This window comes from Spodoptera frugiperda, chromosome 25 (assembly GCF_023101765.2).
Source record: "Spodoptera frugiperda isolate SF20-4 chromosome 25, AGI-APGP_CSIRO_Sfru_2.0, whole genome shotgun sequence".
Lineage (NCBI taxonomy): Eukaryota > Metazoa > Arthropoda > Insecta > Lepidoptera > Noctuidae > Spodoptera > Spodoptera frugiperda.
The window spans coordinates 5,147,829-5,169,650 of NC_064236.1; the positions used below are offsets into that span (position 1 = coordinate 5,147,829).

Below are 21,822 nucleotides of genomic sequence, written 5' to 3' on the forward strand. Positions count from 1 at the left end.
AGGGTTTCTGGGTAGAGAAAAATCCTGATGAACGTAAATAAAATTGTCGGTGGTAGATAAGACCAATTGATCAAAGAATAAAAGCTATTGGGCATAGAAATATAAAAGTCTGGATGGAAATGGGGAAAAATAATGTTTGCTTGTTCCAGGAACAGCATACTCTAATAAAGAAATTGTTAGTGTGTAGTGGAGTAATCCAGTGGCGGAGTATCCCACAGTAGAACACATTTTTGTCATAAGAACACATTTTTGTCACCACATCTACTTTTCCGATAGGTGATGATAAACCTGCCTGGTAATTTAGAACTAGACTAAATTCATAGGCTAGCAATGGCCTGCCACTGGCTGTTAATGTTTTAAGAAAGGAAATGTAAGAGAAAACGTATGAACAACACAAGTATAGGAAATGGTTTCTGAGTTAAACTGAAAGAAAAGAATAATCTGCTATACTGCAGCATTAAATAACTTTCATGGGTAAAAAGGACATAGGACTACCTCTTGCAGATAATCATTAAACAAGTAACTCTGTGCGAGAAAAGTATTTTAAGTGACAAGACAAGCTTGAATGATCAACAAATACTTCAATACATGGGTCTCTGCTTCTAGAAGAATTAAAAGAATACAAGATAGAAGAATCCTTCACACAAATGACACTAGCACTAACCTGATCTCGTTTCCTTGAGGGCTTCAACATTTTTCGTATCTTCGATATGTATGGGTTTGGAAAATACTTTGAATAGATCTTTTTATAACGTCTCTGTTCTGGTCTGGAGAGTCCAATCTGAACTAAATCTTCTGTGAGCACAAATTTCAGTTGGGACACTTTTGTAACTTTCAAAATATCCCTGAAACAAACATGAAATATTAACATTTCATTCATCAATACAAAGTTTTAACAAAGTTTCAAAGTTTTCATACTTCTCAATTATTTGTAAAACTAAGACAAAGTTTATGCCATCCATTACCTTTCAACACAAGCTACTTAGAAAAGTACCAATCACATCAAAAAAGTAGCCCTAAAGATCGCATAAGCAAAAAAATTGAGCATGTGGTATGTGTTAGTAAGCATGCCACCAAACAAACCACCTTTCATAAACAACACATAACTAAAAAAAACTTTTATAAACTTCGCAAATTGGCAATAACAACTTTTAAAATCCTTAAAATCACTTTCTTGGCCGATACACTTGAAGTCAGTGAAAGGTATGCAACTTCTTATTACTATATCAACACGATAAGTTAAGGGTTTATAAACAAAACTGAAACATGAAGTTTGTTTATATTTACCTAAACAATTCATAATACTGCTGTAGCTCGGCTTCTTCTAAGAAATCATTTAAATTTTCACGGTCTTCAAATACAGAAGTTGATTCTGGAAAAAAAATACCGAAACAACATTGTATCTTACGAAGAAAAATAAGTATAATAACATAAACTATTCATTTTGTTTTCACTACTCACCCATGATGATGTCGGAGAAACTAAGTTACACAAAATAAACTTTTATAAAACAAAACAGAAAGATGTTCGAAAGCTACATCCATCCAACTTTACACTATAGAGCTCAACACAAATAATGTTAGCATTTTATCACGTCAGTCAACTCAATAAAATAAAAATATAAAGTTGCGGATAGTGCTGCTACCGATGTACTCGTTTCTTTTTTAGTTAATAATCGACTAAATTGAAAAACCTTTAAGTTGATATTTTTTGCAAAATTTTATGGAACTTTGTCAATATTTTATGGAACTTTTCTTCTATCTTCGTAACTAGAAGCCTGCATAAATCAACAATCATGGAGATTGAGCTACCTGTTATTTTAAAAATTCCAAAATTTTTAAATTCCCGAAGTTATTGTTTAAATATTCAATAACATCTCGATTCTTTTCGGGTAACTTAATAGGTCAGATTATGACTTATTTACTGAGATATTGTGATAAATAATTGTCATCATTCCTTTTTTCAGATGTTTACTAATCGAATAATTTTAGTATTTTAGTCGATTACTAGCTTAGTTCGATTCCGACAACACGCAAATCTGACAGGTGTTTGAACAGGGTGGCTGATATAAAAATGTGCTTCAAAATAGTAGCATTATGATAAACAAATCATAAAGACATTTATTTTGTAAAATGAAAATATTAAACACAAAGTAACAAATAAAGCATTTTAACACTATTTAAAGAAATAATGAATTAATTTCGTATTTATATGCCGATCATGAAAACAATATTTAAGTTTAATTATTTTATTAACTAAATTCGTTCTTAGTTACATTATTATGAAAATGTTTTTGTGTTATTGAAAGTAGCATAATTATTTAGTTTGCAATTTAATTATTGTTATGTCTTAACTGATGTTCATGCAATTTTTTGTGCATAATTATAACATTGCCAACTCTTCATTACGATACATTTTTATATTATGGGTATAATATTAAATTTGCCTTGTCCTTTGTCTCTGAATACAAAATCTATAGGTCGATAATGGGCACCAAGAGACGATCTTGTGAAAGTAATGTCAAATATAGATTTAGGTCCATACACCCCTGATCAAAATGTAATAGCAAATGTTTCAAGATTTTCAGTTGTAACGTAATATTTTTAAATCTTATGTTTTTTTTTATTTTCTATGCAATTTTATTTATTTTTTAACATAATATATTATTATGTATCTTTGCTTTTGGATGTGACTGGATTTGAAACTTTTAGTAGTATTTTTCTAGTTTGTTCTGGCAACACCGTTACCTACTTTGCAAATATGGCGTAGAGTTGTACAAAATGCAGTGGGAGATATTTGTTAAAACTTGTCAATTCTGAAATTTAATAAAAAGACATGTATCTAGCATAAGACACTTTCAATCGACCATAGTGTGCTAGACCGAGTATTAATAGTGAAATGTGAATTTTACGAAATGTAGGTACTTTACCTAGATAATATTCTAATTTGAAAATAAGTTAGGAATTTCACGTCTTATCGCTCTGCCGTTTAGTCGTTTGTTTTTAGTAAAACGATCTTTTGTTTATGTATTGCAGTTTGTCTTTTGTCTCGCGACCGTTAGACCTGTAGACCATTGTTTGTATAATTTTGGTGCAGTTTTGTCAAGACAGGTTTTTGAACACAATCTGTTAGGGGTCGTATTCAGCGTTATATTATTATTTATTATGTATTGTAATGTTTTATTTACAAATGTATTAGTATTTTAAATTTAATTTTCCTGGTTTTGTGAGGTTTATTTGGCGTTAGATCATGTTTGTTATTTAGTTTTAAGTATGTGTTATGGACTTTAAGTTATCAAGAAAATGAAGAACTTGAAAAGAAGATTGCTGGCTGGTTGGGATCCTGGTGAAAGCATCTAATTAGGTGAGTGGCTTTAAATAATTACTAATTTTTAAAAAAGTTTTCTACCACCCGCTAAATTACTAACAATAATATTTGTGATATGTAGGTATTCGTTTCTTTGAAAAAAACTATTTTGATAATTGTAGGTACATTACAACTGAATACTAAGTCTATTTGAAGCAAACTTTTCGTAAAATTGACTGTTTTGTAGTGGAATACAATGTAAATAACCCTATAATGTGTAATTTCTTGCCATCTGACTTCAATAGGGCCTCTAATTGAGATGGTTTGTACCCATGATTGTTATGTAAATGCATCATCAGTTATAGATCGAACAAAAGGCCAGTCAATTATCTTCCATTATGATTGTAATCAGGAAGCATTAAATATTGAACACAACAAGACATGCTTCTGCACTTCTTACAGAAATATATTTTTAAGTGGGTACTCAAAACTAATACTAAAACTTATTCTGAATGTATTAAAATTATGTATGCATACTTAATTACTTTTAATTACACATTATTTAAGTATTTAATGGTTTCTAAACGTAATTAATTGAAATTGATATCATCCTATTGCGAGATTATGCAGAAGATCTGATCACTTGTACTATAATCATGCAGTTAAACATGGTTTTGTGTCGACTGATGATTTTGAGCCTTCAGTAGGGTACAATAAGGATGAAATTACTGTATATAGCAGGGTCTTTATGTAATTTATTTGATATCCAGTGTGTGGTATCACAGAGTAAATTATTTGATGCATTATGCAATTGATGCGCCCCTTGCTATATCCTATCTCTGATAAGTACATTCAGATCATGGGGGAATTCAGTGGTCAGGTCTTTAATCTGGTTTTAAAAGTACCTATCCAACAATATACTTATCATTCTATGTGTGACTTGTTATTTTACACATGTGAAGCTAATCCATCTTCTACCTACCCCCAAATTGTAAATGTCTGACATTAATCAAGTTTTGTATCCATTTATCCTTATCAATCACAATTTCAATCATCATTTTCCTTATTTAATTCATCACAGTGAATACAGTAAATCTTTGATACCTTGTCATTTGCAAAGATTATCTTGCTAAAGACATTTTATACATACAAAAGTACATACCGGCCGCATTGAGAACTACCCCCTTTTTAGGAAGGTGGTTGAAAATGATAAAAATCTATTTAATTACTAGTTAACTAAGTTTTATTTCAAAGCAAATGCTTGGTTACTGTTGCTCTCTAATGTACTAATACCCCCTTCTGGTAGAATACGAAAAAAGAAAAGATAACTTTTGTATTTCTCTCTAAATAAATTAAATTATACCTTTAAATATTCATCTACATAAATATTATTATTATAACTGTTAACTTCGTACCATAGAATACATTAGTTTGCACTAAAACTAAGTAAAAATAAAATCTAATTAACTCCAGTATAACGACACACGTGTTGCGTCCTTTTAATTAGCCACATGGTGCACTGCTGCTCAAATAATATGCCAGTGTTTTAATCTGTTCTGTACCCCTAATGAGAAACGCGAAAAGCTGTTCGCATGTCAAATAAATAAGATTTAATATTCTAAATCAGTACGAAATCATTGAACTCTAGATCTCTTACGCGTTCGTAATTTTAAAAAGTAAGGAAATAAATTTTGTTCCAAAAACTTAAAGTATTCTAAGCGTGATTCTAAGACCAGTGTTTTATTGTTATTGAAGGTAGTTGATAGCTGTCACAAACACACGTAACATTTTGTTATATGAAAAAGAAGTAGGTAGTTGTTTTTAAAACAAAAATCATGTCAGTTAGCGTATTAACATAAAGCTGTGTACATAACTACGCACATCCGACAAATAAACAACGGCGATTCTCGGCCCATATGCATGTACAATATGACTGCGATTGAACAACGACCATTGTAAAAAAGTCTTTGTATGCATTTCTTGGAACCTTTCCTAGTTTTAAAGCCATTATACTGACAGTAGCGAGCCCTGCCTACTTTAAGAGCCTAGCCTGACCTGAATTCCCCCTGGCGAAATTTCGCCCGCAATACGACTGTACCGAAGTAAAGGGTGTTCGCTATATTATTTATCGAATATATGTACCGAACCTAAAATGTAACAAAATTATAACGATCGTGTCAAACATTTCGTGACTGTGAGTGATGGATTGATAGAAGTGTGTATTTCAGAATATCAAATAAACATGGGTACCTACATTTAACACATTGCAACTAGAATGTAGGTAGCTTATTCTAACACTATTATTGTAATGGATCGAAGGCCAGTTAATGAATTCTGATGTTATTTGATGATACTCATTATGTTATAAGTACCTGTTGTAGCTCTAGTAGGGGTAGGGTTATGTTCCGTAACCGACATCTTTCCGCTGATATGAGGGTAGCGATAAATTATGACACTCATTTTGTTTTCGCTCCTAAAGCGGTGTTAGATATTAATTAAAACCCATAGAAATTTCGGTAACGTTGTGGAAAGGCACTTACCGTACCATCTCACAGTTTTACAAACACTTAGTTAGAAGAAAAGCGATTTTACTAACTACACAAAACTTAATACCAGTTCTTTTGAGAGTCTCCTGTTCTGTCTTTTACTGTTTTCTTTTCCAACGTTTTATAATCTAGATTCACAAAGGCAACAATTACGTGTGTACCCACCGTACCAGCAAGTACAATCTAATATTTTTTTCCAAGAATTATGAAAATCGACATAATTTTACGGCCTTAACTTTGGTAATAGCTTTTTGCTCACTGGAGGTATTCTATTTCTGTTCTACTAACCTATAATGAGCGCTTCCATTATCATTATTGCTGTAAGCATTTGCACATAACGCCCGTACATATTACAAAATTACGTCATAATCTCGGTATTAGTTCAACGATCCACATATCAGTTTGAGCTCCGTAACCCGGGGCAACAAATACGTTTCAGGGCTTTTACACATTAGCGATACGGCATCTACCCAACGCAGTTTGTTAACGCGAAAACCCCGAATATTATAATTTCAAACAAGAAAGGCTTATATTTCTGTTTTGTTACTGCTTTGAAATTTTTTGGTATGTCGTGGCGGGCTCTTTATGGCCAACCACATCTTGACCAGACTACCTTTGACCACCTGCTTTGTAATGTAAATTGAAAATTAACTGAATGTTTTCTGAGTATTTAAAATCTAATTTATTAACAACTGTTAAAAGTAACAGTTGGTAATAAATAATATTTTATCTAATGCAAAAGCATTGCATTATTTCAACATACAAAAAAGAAAAAATAATAAGCTCTAAAAGCTTTATTTGTATTAAAACAACGGGTTTACTTACAACTAAGTAGTTACTACAATGTGTTAAACATTACCGTTGAAACTTTAAAACATGTTCGTCACTCCCCCTTAACTGCGACCTTAAGTTACTTTCAATCTAATAGTTTTGCAAACAAAGTTAACCTTTGCATAACACTGTATCGCACGATAAAACGACCTGCATGCAAAAGTTTACATTTTAAATTACTACATGACATACATATAAAACGTAGTTGCCACTAAAGCTTAGGATTACGAGCGTTGTGTACTTGGCGTGTCTGAAAATTGTGTCCGGAGATCGGGCCCTGGACCCTTGGTACACAAACAGTGTTTGTGGTTTCGACTGTTTACCAAGCTGAGAGCTTCAGCAAAACCATCACAGCGGTCTTACTATTGGTTTTCGAATTACATTGGAATTGTCAGTAATAAAACCAAGTTATAAGTAGTGCCACTCGTATCCGTCCATTGTCCGAGCTTACAGATATTACCATTTTAAATGTTACATATCCTCTATTGAAAATCAGGTCACCACGCAACACCTGGCCGGTATGACCAATAGGAAGCAATCGTGCGCACACAATAGAAAAGTTCTAATAAAAATGTTAAAAGAACTTCGCGTCGCTTCGAACATTCAATCCAGTATAATTAAATCGGAAAATGAGTATCACTAGTAATAATAAAGAAAAAAAAAAACAATCTCAAATTAGCAATTAAAAGAACTTGTCTGTTACTATTGAAATAACAATGACAGCAACGATTAATATATCGAAAATACTTTGAATTCCGTTATTTATATAAACAGTTTTACTGAATGAATTTTTTAAGAGAAAAAAATTTAAATGTTTTGATACGTTTTATACATCTTGGCATCGCTGTAAGATTCTACTCTCAGGCGCCGTATTAAATTGGTTTATTACGACAAGCCTTAGTGCTCGAGGTTATGACTTTCTTACTTCATCGCATGAAACTTTACTCTGAAATTGCTTTGCTGCAAACGCAGTTGAAATGGAAAAATATTGGATTTTGATTGGTTTTCTCCCTGAGATATCGGAGCTCCCTATTGTGTGCGCACAAGCCGGATCGTTAATTGGATGATTGATCTTGGTCTCCGGATTTCAGCTTTATTTTTATGTCCTTCATTATTTAACGACCTACATTGTTTAGGTATTTGTTTACCAGCCGTTAATTGGTCCAAAAATAGTGACAAACTAGAATTTTCCGTAAAACGTAGAAATCAGATCGTTTGGTTATTTAGTTTATCAATAACAAGGCACATAATTGTTTTTATCGCTCAACTGCCGAGGGTCGACAGCAATATCCAAAATATAACACATTAGTTAGTACTTACTTACGTAGTTTCATTACTCGACTTTCATTTTAAAACGTTACGCGGTCTGAAACTATTTATGAAAACCTCTCATAAACAATGAGTACTGTAAAACACAAACTGTATAAACATATACCTGTTATTGAGCGTAAACATTATTTTATTAAGATTAAAATGCCTTCACGCTATTTTGTTTTCTTATGGTAAGTAAGTTAAGTCGATTCACAGCTAGTTAGTTACACATCCTTGTTAAAACATTTCTATTTCCTGCCGAATACTAGCTTTAGCAGATAACTATTACTTGGAACCTAATGCGATATTGGTGGCATGACATGTGTCGTGGTATCCAATTTAGCGACCGTGATCGCATAGCTTGAATCCCCCGCGTTTTCCTGAAACTAATCTGAACTCTATATGATTATCTCGACTGCAGCCACGGTTTGCGCAACTAATTCAATATATTTGAACCCTGACGTATTTTCCTGTTGCAATTTGCGAGTACCTTCGTTTCCTGAATATAAAGTAAGGCTTCTTCGTATTCATGCATTTGAATTTGTACATTACTTAATAAAGAATAATACTCATTTTATAAGTTATTCTTGATATACCCTCGACTACCACTACTTCGGACTAACCTGTATCTGTTTTGGTGAAAACAGTTTCAGAGCTGCAAAATATGTAGCCTTTTCGTTGGCTACTTAATGTTAAATTATGTATCGGTGGCAAATTAATTGATATTATAATTTTATTCTCTTCTCATTTGGTGAAAATGATCGCGCAACCGATATGTGGTTACAGAATATTAAAGTTGTAAAGGCTCTTTTAACTAAATGAGGTTAAAATGATCACTGTAAAAGCGCATAAAAGCCAGATAATTAAATAATACACGTAGTACTTAAATTTAAAACATTTAATAATGAAACAGACAGTACGATATTATTTAACTACTTATTTATTTCAACTTGTGGGTAGTTTGTATGCAAACCACGTTTACTTTGTTTTGCATCTATATGAGAATAAAAATAAGCGTAGGTATTTACCTAAACAGTATTCTTTGAACAACATCTCATGTCTTACAAAATATGTATGTAACCTTTCATATGCTTTCAGTATCTTTGGTATTATCTTATTACGAAAGTAGATTGTAGCCTCACGCTGTCTCTCCGAGCGAATATAAGAGCATGCATTGCCAGCCAAATGCCTTTCTCCACAATTCTTCCCCAAGTATGCAAAGGCTGGGGCAATATAGGTCGCCCATTTACCTATTTATTCCGGGAATGAAGATTCTGCAATCATTAGTAATTAAAGCTATTCTGACCTGGAACAAGAAGTTTATGATTTAGTGTAAAAAGTAATTTAACAAAAAGTAACCACTGGGGAGTTAGACTAACATTTTTTTCATCTTGGATATGTTTCTAAGCGAAAAACTTGTTGGGCCAATTCGCCATTTTTTTTCTAATATTCTTTGAAGATCGTAGAAAGTTCTTATGAAGAAAAAATTGGAAAACATTCCAGGAAAAAGAAAAGGCGTCTGTCGTGTCAACTTGTTTATAATAAATAAATATTAACAAATTATGATTACTCTAGCACTTCCCCGCGGTTTCAGTCGCGTGCTAAATTCGTTGATGTCATCGGAAGATGGTCGGCATATAAACTTTTTCCTGGTACCTTGCTTAACAGGTACTTAATATTAATATATCATCATCATCATCACCTCGGATCCCTCGACCGATGAAACATTGGCCTTCCCAAAAGCACGTCTCTAAGCTTCAGGAAAAAGCTGCATATCAGAATAAAAAATTGTACCAGTAATTTTCAGAGATAACCACGTGTAAACAGACAAAACATGTTCGTCAGTTTTAATGGGTATTAAAATAAGTAAAGAATATAGTTATAAACAAATATTAAAAACACATTGTTTAGCCATAACGTGTTAATTGATTGTTTATGAATAATACGGATAGACTCTAAACGGAGATAGTTTGAAAACTTTTAAAGTGGGTTTTATGAGGCGTTAAAGCTTTTATGACGGAATTTTATTATTTGACCTAATTAACTCGACGTTACGAGTTAACATACCTTCAACTTGATAAAAAAATACGTGTTTTCGCATTTTACCACACTGGTAGTAAAATACCTAATCCATCTTCTACGTCAAGAGTCACGAGAAGGGGTGTGATACCTATGTTTGTTGAGGAGGATTTAATTATGTATGTTGTTTTTAAGAATCATCTGTCATCACTCATCTGTTTGAAGGGGTTTTGTTTTTCTGGGACTGCGATGGGTATTAAAACAGTAATTTTTCAGGCGGTTTTTTTAATGTCCGTGATAGTTAAATATTTTATTTATCCCACAAAGTTAGAATAAATACCAATATTTACGAAAGTAACCAAGTTTAGAGCAATTAAAATTATATTTACCAAAGACCTTGTTTAACCACGCAAATGGTAGAAATAGTAATGAAACACGTGGATACCACCGCAGTCGGATGTAGATTGCGAAAGTGATTAGACTTGACAAGATACAAACCTTGTGAAGTTTCAGACTAGGTACCGCCCAAGAAATTAGAAAACGTACAACATTTAAGGATTTCTAAAGCTAAGTTAGATTGTTGTTGAAATTGTTTATTTCGCTTAAAAATATATAATTAAGAAAGCAGGTATATCGTACCTGATTGGCAATAGACTCGCCCTTTAGTAACTAATAAAATAAATTTTATTGCAAATAAAATATAATTTGTGATTCGACTGACAATTTCAACGTGATTTGCGAATCAATTAAGTAATCATGAGGTAATTTTCCTCGTCCTTATTTACGTTCTAACTGAATAAAAGCAATATTCCTACCTGTCACTAACAATGCTCCGCAACCATTGCAAGTTTTTGATTTAGACACAATGAGGACTGTCGGGAAAGAAAACTGTCGATGCAATTTCCCTTTTCTAATGAATAAAGACGAAGGATTTACTTCAGTTTTTTATCATTCCATTTATAGAATGGCTTTATTTTTATGACTAGGTTTGTTTATTTGCTGATAACATAGTTCATTGTTCCGGCAAGAGAGTTACTGTGGTAAATGGTAGGCTAAAACCGACCACCAGTAAAAAAATAACCCGGTTTTATCCTACAACATTTATATAATATGAACGCTTTATGAAGGTTATTTATTATTATTAAAGGACAACTTTTCTCACCATTCCCTCAGTAAATGTCATTCCATCGCGCAAATGTTATTCTATTACGGGATCGTCGAATTTATGTTTACATGATGGATGGAAACCAGTTTTATGAATGTACACACCGGCAAAATTACCTTAACGTTTTGAATTAATATCTTGAATATTCATATAGCCACAAATGTATACGACTTTGGGGTTCCGTAGCACTAAGAGTGAAAATCTAAAAGATATATGAAATGAATTAATACTAGCAAACTTCTTCGGTATGTGCTATTCTTCCGTATAGCTACTAGTAAACTGAGGATCTCGTAGTTGCAGTGTGCCAAGACCCATCAATGAATTTTGGCACAGCCGCGTCGTATAGATAATAGTTCAAGCGTTTCAACCCGGGAAAGATCCGGTTTGTCGATCTTTCAACAACAGCCCGAAGCAGCCTTTCAACGATTATGTTTGGAAAGATTAGAAAAAGCTGTTTTAAAAATTTCAGTGGTGATTCAATTTTAGTTTGGAAAGTGTATGAAATAAAATACGTACAAACGACAAAGCATAACGAACGTACTCGAGTAACAGTGGAACTAAAAGTTTCAGTTTTTCATAATGCAACGTTCCGCGATAGCAACTGCTGATAAGAACTGTGCCAGGTTGTGAATAGAGCTTAAATAAAAAGCTTATTCAGAAAACCGTTTCCACGGCAAATAACTAACAATTATATCGTGTTTTATATCCAACGTTGATAATTTCTCCCTTCAACTCCATTATAGTTCTGTGTAGCTATAACTGAATTATTATTCAAACTTTTATTTCGTGTTTCATTTCCATGATTGTATTAAAACAACGAATGTTAGAGTCTACATAATTTATTTCTTAATGAGCTATCTAGGTTGTCTTTTAACAAACTAACCTACACAAATGTCGGCAGTATAGAAATTTTCATTTTGACGAGTAGTTTTCCAAATTGCGTGTCCGGACTGTGCAATGCACGAAATACCCCGACCTTAATTTGCGGACAAGTGAGGCTTGATAGAGATGCCTCTGTCAGCGAGTATGATGAATTTTAAACTGAATTTTCCATATTTTTATTCGTGATATGTTTGAAAGGACGTAAATTAAAAATTAACTCTGACTTTTTTCTTTTTACATATGATGAAACATTTAGTTATATTCCATTCAGTATCCGAGTGCCTTTGGTGTTTTATCTGTAGATAAACTTTACTTTTAACCCCAACCGTATAAAATAATGGGACTAATCCAATGGCGCACTCCGTTACTAACTAGCATGTAACCATGAAAGCATAAAAGTGTTAAACTTCTCTCTCAACACGGTCTATCGTTCAAAAGTTCAAGCAGAGACCATAGTTAAACCGAGGACTAACTTTAATAGCTATAGTTGGGGCTGCCATTTATAATGTTAGTGAATACAATATTGAATTTAGTGAGGAAATTTAACATGCATTTAACTGGTATATCTACGTAATACCAGATGTTCTCATCGAAAGTTAAAAGATGATACATAGATTATTATAATACGTTTGTTGAAACATATCTGTCAGTTTACTGAAATTACAATTTTGTACAATGTAAGGAGTAGGGAGGTGTAAATTAATATTAATAGTTACTTACCAAACTTGGCTTTTTCAGGCTGCTGTTCATGATGATGTTCCTCAAAGTCTATAATCGGTTTTTCGAAGTATGTTTCCGAATCTTTAGCACAAGCCGTGATACATGGAGTTGGATTAAATAAATAACGCAATTTTAAATGATATTGATTTTGTCATTTTTGTGTTAGTTTTTCCTTTGTTAAGGCAATCAATATTTTAAAATGCGGAAGGTTAAATTATATTATTTTTATGTTAGTGGATGCAAGGACACTGAATAGCATCAGCGCAATATTTTTTTTTGAAACGTTGCTGTAGGTATCTACCTATTGCAGTTTTATCCGTTGTGTTTTTAATAAGGCATAATACTAGGGGAATTAATAAAAATAACAAGGCTTTAAATGCTAGCGCCAAACGTAAATAGATCCGGCATAGGTTTTTTATTCTACCATTTATTGGTATAAATAAATTAAGATATATATATATTGTATATTTTGCAATGTAATCGCAAAAACAAACTATTCAAATACTTACATAGAAATAAGCAGTCATGGATTTAGTTACGATAAATTATGTCATACACATTTCGACGTATAGGATCAGCACTGTATCTTAGTAAAGAATTCTGAGGATCGTGCTCCAAACTGTCTGACCTGAAACTATAGCATCTTTCATGCTAGCTAGCTATATCTTCTTGTAATTTATTCCTTACTTCCTGAATAAGTCAAACGTAAGTCGTTTTCCTTTTGCTACCGTTGGTTAGGTAGACAGAAAATTACTTCTAAAATTCTTAACTTAGTTCATATGAGTGTAAGTCGGTTTGGGACGTTAAATTAGGTAATGTCCGATTTTGATGCATTTTAGCACAATTTAGATACTTAGGTGTTATCTGGGACAAACTCAAAAAAAATAGACTGCGATATAGGAATTAATTCCTTAAAAAATGCAAAGATTTTCTTATCATTACGTGATTTTTAAGCCATTTTCTGAATTGTGGAGCTTTTAGTTGCGTTTAATTATTATTATTAAAGTTTTTATTTTTATTTATAGCGCATCCAAAATTTGTGTAACATAAAAAATGACTATGCAACAGCTCTCCTAAGTACATCGCGTTTTTTCACAATATTAATTAGTATTTTCTCAGCCAGGTGGGGTTAGCGTGTCTATGCCGCATTTAACCTTCGTTGTAATTTCCGTGATAAATGTAACCCCATTTGGATTGGACTCTGCATTTCTGAACGCCGGGTTATGTAATACGAAATCGTTTCGCTGTGTTATAAGTTTTATTAGTAACAAGCATCACGGGGCGTAACTTTGTTAATAAGAATAATGGCGGCCATTTCGAATTGTGGCACGTCAATCAAGAACAAAAAAAATATTTGCTACGGCATAGGCATTTTTGTATTCAAACAAACGCTTTTACATTAACGGTTTGATCTTCATTAATCTAGTTTGATCATTAGGCCCAGTCCTAAACAAAGAACTCTTTGATATACAATGTACGAACGTCAGCGTCTGTTCTCGTGCTTTTATTTGAAAGCAAACATTGTATCTTGTTTATGAACCCCTTTTGCTACAATTAGCTTCGATTGTCGCGTGACCTCGGTTACCAACGGACCTCCCCATCGCTCAGTGGCATCGGAGGACAATATAATGATGCGTCTGTCAGCGTGTTAAGATCGTGTATTGTATTGTATTGTGGGCGACAATCGGTTCTCCAGACGCACTTGATTGTTTCAGCTACCTACTGTTCGTTCTTGTTTGAGCAGAACAAGTCTGTCTTATAACTACTATAGTTAGCTTTTAAAATGCTTCTTTTACTTAAAGTCTGTCTATTGTAAACTTGCCAATAGTGATTTGATCAATATTTGATTGCTTGTTAGCACTGCTGTCCCTGTTATGCAAACTAGCTCACAAGCGGTGGTCGATCGCTTTTTTAATTTGAAAAATTACCATAGCGTAAGTACTGCATCCATTTTGCCCTATATCACGGAACTGTATTAAATCGCATTTTGTGATAGTAAACTTAATATGAACATGCTAAACAAATGTTTAATCAATTTCTGTTATTGAATTCTTATGATGCATAATAATTATCTTCTTAATTATATTACCTAAAAGACCTGTACCGCTGAACATAGGATTCCTTCAATAACTTACATATACGCTGCACCGTTTGGAAGTGACCTGCATCCAGCAGCTTCTTATAACCTACATGGTAATGAATGATTAGTTGTTTCTGAATAAATAGTTATTCAGAAGGTGTAGGTACGTCGCTTCCTTTTACCACTGAACATTATATCCGAGTATTCTATGCCTGGGCGGTCAGTTATTGAAGTTTCGATTTTCGCTCGTCTTATTCTTGTTTGCACCGCCTCTCGGTACAAGGGCGATCCCAATCGTCTCAATTTCTCGACTACCGGTACTACGTATTGCATAACATGTGACTATACATTTATTTACCAATAAATTAACACTAGCGGCTTTGTATTTGACTTCTCTTAATATAAATATTGTCGCTCTGAACCTTTTTGACCTGGTATAATCATGGCCAGGTTTGTATGAGAAAACTAACTGCGTTTTTTGCAATTTGGTACTAACATTTAACGATTGAACATTTATCGAATTTAATACAACTTCATAAAACGTCATGTCATCTTTACCGGCATTCATTATCATAGAGACCAAAATACAGATAATAATTTTCCTACTACAAACACGGAAAGTGGACCCTTGCGTACTATTTATCACATACCAAATGTATATCAAACAATTTAAGGTACTAGAATAACAATAAATTCCTCAGTGTAGATGTTTTGTAAATATTACAAAACATATTTATCAGAAATAAATTGTCCAATTTTATTTATTTGTATCACTGACTTATGGCAATATTAGTTGTGTTTCACATGATTATTGACCATTAATTCATCAGCTATTAACTTTTTTCAAACGATATGTTTTGCATATCTCAACATACAAATCGTACAACATATGTTAGTTTCAATATCGACACCGATTAGAAGAACAAAGTTAAAATTAAATAATGTTATTACATAGTACAAACATATCGACTAACGTTTGGCACATTGAAGATTTCTAGTCCAATTGCTAATAAAGATTACGTTAGTTGTAATGTAAATTTAGCAGGATCTGAATTTATCCCTCCTCAATTTAAACACTAGGAACAAACGTTTGTCGGGTATTACACGTGTGTGCGCAATAAATGAAGACAGTCTTAAGAAGTGACGAGTCGAAATAATTATTTTAAGGCTTGAGCGAACACTAAAAATACATCGCCAGTGTGATGTCATGAAAAGTGTTACGTACCTATCTAACACGCATCCGAGTATGACATCAGTTCTGCTCGCCACGATCATCTGTTCGCCGGTTGAATTATTATCACAGTTCCCACCATTTGTGATTCACTGTGTTTTTTTCTAGAGCTGCGATTAAATGGATTTTGCAGAATGTAGGTTGGCTAACCCATTATCGCAGTTGATACCTAATTAGCGAGTTGAAAATGGCCGTTGTTTTCAGATAAAAACCGCAAAACTGAAAAGGGTACGCAAAATTGTTTCCACCGTACTTACACCGCGGTTGTTAATTAATATCTTGAATGACGTCGTTAAACTACGCTTTTTAGCTCCAATTGTTTTGTGTTGAATTAGATTTATTATTTCTTTTAGATTAAGGACCGATTTATATGACAGCAAATATTTTGAAGCTCATTGTTTTATAATGTATCTTTTATTGTTCTTTTACGTTCTAATGCTTCTATTTAAATGCTAGTCGTAATGCCTCGATGATGTAGTCACCATCACAGTTGATGCGCTACATTATTCATAGGCGTGGACTTCAAACCGTAGTTTTAATGTTGTTTATTTTTGTTTATCAAACTATTACTATATTCTTACCTAATTTTAGCAAGCGCTCAAATATTTATGTTCCAACGACGCCCACACAAACGTGGATGGCCTGTCAATGTTGTCCTCAACATGGCTTTGTTTTCGTACGGCTGTTACGTCGCGGAATGCGTCATACGTACCTACGTGCATGTAATTCTGCGACAACAAATCGCCCTGCACTCGACTGCCAGCCCCGCAACATACGTTCGCGCCATGCGGGCTCTGCTAGTGACGTTTGAAGGTTAAATATTCTAGTTAACTGCCGTTCATGTTACACGCGAACCATGATAATCGGGATAATCGCAGTTACCAGTAGATGCTGGTGTGTGTCTAGGCTGGACTTGGGCCAGCCCACTCAGACACTCAGAACTACTGTGACTCGTTCATGACGCCGCATATTTTTAACGTAACAAACAGCGCAGACACACTCTCGAGTGCCAAATGTAAAGTTCACTAACATAGATTTGGCAAGAGCAGCTATTTACGCGAAGTGTCTATGCTTCTAGCGAATAATCGCGGACCACGTAGACATTCATTCTAGTGATCAGCGTAGGAAGCAGAGGATCAAATAAAAAAGTACACCTCCATCAATTTACGGAATATGCCACAAATTGTTGCTTCGTATTCATTTAAATAGAAAACTCTTTCTGCCACAGCGGTGCGTGATGATGAGTTATCGTCCTAATTACAGAAATCGCGTACGCTATATTTTATTGATTACACGCTATGTTTTATGTACGTTTATCATACGTCCTCCAAATTACCCACTGGAAAGTATTCATGAAAATGTGGTTTATTCATCTACAGTACACCTTAGTAGGAATAGTTTAAGTGAACAGATTAAGTTGACATAGAAGTATAATCCTCAGAACGAGCAGTCCTTCTTATCCAGTTAATTTAAAATTAATAATCCTTCCTCTCCAACTAGACTAGCTTTCATAAGAAGGATCAAATTTTATTAATTAACTCAGTGATCCTAGCGGACTAGTGGAGCACGTAGTTGTGCCAGATTATACTTTTTGCTGCGAGAGTCGCATGCTAATTAAATTTTACTTTGACGTCCAACTCCGAATTGAGTTCATGCTTTCTATTGTCTTTGGCAACGCTATTGATTTGTACCATATTGATGTGTTATTTTTATAGACGATGGTACTAGTGCCTATGAACCCCATCAACATTGCTTTTGCAGTGGTGTGCAAAAAATGGTGTTAATTTTGGTGTTTCTATCTAAACTATTATCGATTCTTTCCATACTTTAAACTGTCGCCATTATATAATAAAGGGAGAAGATTCTTTGATTGTAAAATGTCGTCGATCGCGCAATACGTTTCAACCCTTTATGTCTGGAATTATAATCATGACATAAGCTAAGTATAATGAGCACCTTGTTGTTCGAATAGCTATGTAAGCATATTTCTGTCAGTTTCTGGCATTGTCTTATAAGTGCCACGAGCAACATTTTATCTAAATTTGTACATCACTCCATGACAATGGATTCATCTTGTGACCTAATGTTGTGGCCATATTTTTACTAACAATGACAGTCTCGGAAGTCGCAAGCAGCAATACCAATTGGCATTCTCTGTGATGTTTGTTGGCAGACGTGCTCGACAGTACGTATCTCCGCTCAATATCTGATAGATTGAATTAACGACATGAGCCTTTTATTGAGAGATTTATGTACGTGCTAAGCGCATTTAATTTATTACTGTTTATTTATATTTCAGTTTCAAATACTGCAAGTTTTAACAGCTGGTCCGCTGTAAAACTATGCTAAAGATTGCCTCTATTCAAACAGTGCTGTTATCAGATCTTTAACATGTAGTGTTCCAATAAAAGCTTGAGCTGGTTAATTTGAAATATCCGCTGCTGTTTCTCGACAATCATCGTAGGCTTGGCATTCATTGTTTTACTGTTACATAAATACTTACATACATAACTCACTGATCATAAATGTGTCTGGATTAAAAAAATACGATTACCTCTGACATTTGAAAATATTTTATTGATCTGTTCGCAGCGACAGCTGCATGTACGTTTTCATTGCTTTCCTGTTATTACTAAACGTCTTTTGTTCTATAACGGTCACCTTTCAAATGCGTCTAATTTATGACGGCACAGAACAGAATCCCTTTTACTTTTCTTATTTTTAACCTCTTAGTTCCGCGGAGTTCTTTTAACAAACAAACATACCCATTATAAATATCTGAAGTTTCAGCCGAAATTCTCGAGCGTTTCCGGAAAAATACTGCAGAATTTAAACAATGGGTTAGCTTAGCATAGTTATGTAAAATGGAAAGACATGCTGCATTTATTCCACAAGGTAGAATATGTTGAGAAGTACCTATATTAGCCACGTAAGTTTTCTCTACTTACTCGCGCACTCAGAGTCATTTAATGATTACTTAACCCAATCCTTAGCAATTGTTTTCCATACAAAATCGTTACTAAAGAATAGTTTAAGTAAGCATTAAATGACTCTGAGTGTGGCAGTTAATGTTTTATTATTAACGAAGCGTAAGGATATCAATATAACATAATTGAAGGTTAAATTAAAAAATGTAGTGTTCTTTGAAGCCTGTTAGGCTATTATTATAGATGAAGCTATATATACTAGTGATGCAGACCCTTTGATCGGTGTTCCAGGCCGTTGTAACAACGTTAAGAACCTTAACTCAACATCCACGTAGGGTTGTAATCTAATTTCATCCTGCACGCTCTAAATATACTTAGTGCATCCAATGTCGTTGATAAAATTGGGTTCCAATTTCCAATGTTCTGTTACCGGTTTTACTCCCGTTCAAGTAATTTAATACGTAAAACGAATCACAGCTATGTGCAAAAAAAAATTCGAATAAAATATTCGATAGTCAAATGTCAAAGTTAAAAAAGAAAGCATTCCACACGAAAAGCCAAAAACAAAAAGTCTTTGCTGGTATTGTGACCTTTGTGCGGTCCGTACTGTTTTTGTCCTATTGTCAGAATTTTATACCAGTCTCCTCCTGCATGAACTCTAAAGAATGCTTTGAATAAAAAATCCCGCATGGACCGTGTGATGTGTATATAATTTTTTATGCCATTTTTAACAAATCCGTTATATCTTTTCCGGTATATGGGTTATTTTTAGCCGTTCTTGTCGCAAATGTGAATGCAGTCGTATATTATCGTCATATGATTTGTACTGGTTCGCGAGCAGCAATAATTCTAGTCATTCTAGTTTCATTACAAATCGAGGTTGGAAGACATGATGAATGATGCAAGACGAATTAATGTGGCTAATGAATGAGGAGATCACTGTAGCTTGCTTTTATCATGAACCGTACGCTGCTACAATATATCAGTGTGTGACATTTTCCACAGGGAACGCGCCACTGACTTATTATTTCTTTACAGTTCGAACAACCCACGTGCCTGCAAATTACTAGGATACAATGTATCATTAACGGCATAAGTACACAATGTATTAAGTACGCTGCAATTTTGTGATTAAACTTGCAGCACGAAACTTAACAAAGGTAACTACCCAAAGCCTGTAATTTCATAAATTCACTAAAGGCAATGTAGGGACCATTGACCAGGTCGTACACCTGCCACTTGATTATTTACACGCCAGCATAGATGTAGCTTATCGTTTTTGTTAACTTCGATTTTGAAACTGACTAGAAATATAAGAAAGGCTATAAAGTCAGCGTCGATAAAAAAAACAATTGTCATAAAAATGGTGTTTGTTTAGCCATCATTTGCACCTGTGCATTGCCAAACAAATCGTCTTGTTTACTGAGTCTCGTTAAAAACAGAAACAGTAAACATTGTTGTTCTCGTAACTTTGTGTTGAAGTTCTCAGATTGAGTTGCTACGTACGTTTGTAGTAGATTGAGTTGGGTTTGTTGTATTGCGAACAAGGGTACTATTGTGTCGAGTACCCACAGATTGAAAATGTACCCAGGTCTATTAATACTTATGTATATCTGATTTAACAGTCCACCACCTACGGAGTCGTGTGCTCGTGCTTACTAGTTACTCCAGTTCGACTTCTGACATAACTAGAAAGCCGCTAACGAGTTAAATCGTCTAGTTCTGTTTTGCAATAACCGAGATAGTTAAGAGTTAGGAATCAATGTGAGGCTGATGCTGTCTAACTAAATTCAAACATACTTGCTTTAGGAAAGCGGTCTTTCCAACTTGCAGCATTCAAACGAAACGCTTAAACTGTGCTGTTTTAGTATTTGCAGGGATAAGTCCGGACCTAGGAGTAGAATCTGATTTTCTTATTTTTCAAATGGTATCTATCTGAATTTGTGAAGTCACTCCCAATCTGTCCATTTTATAGGTTAATCAAAATGTAGTAGGTAATTTAAATAAATGACGACGTATATACTTACTGCCAATGCTTTCAGGGAAATCTACGAATATCAATTAAAAAACAAGCTTTCCATTCCCTTATGACAAGAGTCACGGGATTGTCCCCACCAAGATGTGCCAAAAGGCAAGTCATGCAATTTGTCTTAAGTAATATGTATGCAATTTGTAAGTATAGTACACACCCTGATTGAACACTAGGTGAAATAGGTACATACTATATACATCCTAACCTAAGTTGTATAAGTGAACTGGTGAAACTTGAGTCAAGTGTCTAAATCCATGTTATCTAGTAACTTTCTGACAGTGACTATCAACATCATCATCTCGACTTGGCAACGTGAAAATGTTTTTAGTGGGATCTCTAATTTTGCAAACCGTTGTAACTATTAGTTAATTTGGCAAACTTGTTTATCATCATAAGAGTTCCCGTGAGTTACTATAACTACTAGATGGATGGTCCGCTATATGAGTTAACTTTAAATCGTGATCGATTAAGCTGTATCGTCTGATTAATAGGGGCGAAACTAGATCAATGGGTAAGTAACGTGTTGGCTAGCAAAGCGGAGAGATCGTGCCTTCGATTGTGATGTCTATGTACGTAGTACGTACCATTTCTTCATGATAATACTACATAATCGCGTTGAAACCATTTCTACATAAAAGCTGAAGTACTTTGGTAATGGTATATACTTTTAAGATGTTTACTTGACGTAAGTAGGTACGTGTACGTATGACAAACATAGATAAAAATTGTTTTCAAATTATTACAAAAATAATTAGTAACAAAATTGCCTTGG

General features: G+C 33.9%; 3 protein-coding genes and 1 long non-coding RNA gene across 14 annotated transcripts in view; 2 read left to right on the forward strand and 2 right to left on the reverse strand.

Moving 5' to 3' along the window:
* Positions 1-1,623, reverse strand: part of LOC118262048 (activated Cdc42 kinase-like) — a 46,046-nt gene extending 44,423 nt beyond the window's left edge. For all 7 annotated transcript variants that reach the window (XM_050704580.1, XM_035573184.2, XM_050704579.1 and 4 more), the window contains exons 1-3: positions 1,462-1,623; positions 1,288-1,372; positions 665-845 (exon numbers count right to left, since the gene is read on the reverse strand). In XM_050704580.1, the coding sequence (XP_050560537.1) occupies positions 665-845; positions 1,288-1,372; positions 1,462-1,465 (270 nt within the window). In that variant the 5' untranslated portion in view covers positions 1,466-1,623. The remainder of the gene's footprint in view (positions 1-664; positions 846-1,287; positions 1,373-1,461) is intronic.
* A 1,119-nt stretch (positions 1,624-2,742) lies between these two features.
* LOC118262293 (neurocalcin homolog) overlaps positions 2,743-21,822 on the forward strand; it is a 103,277-nt gene continuing 84,197 nt past the window's right edge. For 3 of the 5 annotated variants that reach the window (XM_035573546.2, XM_035573539.2, XM_050704585.1), the window contains exon 1: positions 2,743-2,916. The gene's annotated coding sequence lies outside the window, so the exon portion shown is untranslated. Of the gene's footprint in view, positions 2,921-21,822 lie in introns of all 5 variants that reach the window. The other 2 variants (XM_050704586.1, XM_035573522.2) reach the window with 2 other exon arrangements.
* The window catches only part of LOC118262318 (neuronal calcium sensor 2), a 92,231-nt gene continuing 73,506 nt past the window's right edge, over positions 3,098-21,822 (forward strand). The window contains exon 1 of the mRNA XM_035573579.2: positions 3,098-3,363. The gene's annotated coding sequence lies outside the window, so the exon portion shown is untranslated. The remainder of the gene's footprint in view (positions 3,364-21,822) is intronic.
* LOC126912457 (uncharacterized) lies at positions 8,875-12,753 on the reverse strand. The gene is made up of 2 exons (XR_007707169.1): positions 11,295-12,753; positions 8,875-9,300 (listed from the first exon to the last, which is right to left on the reverse strand). It is a non-coding gene; the product is annotated as an uncharacterized LOC126912457 (long non-coding RNA).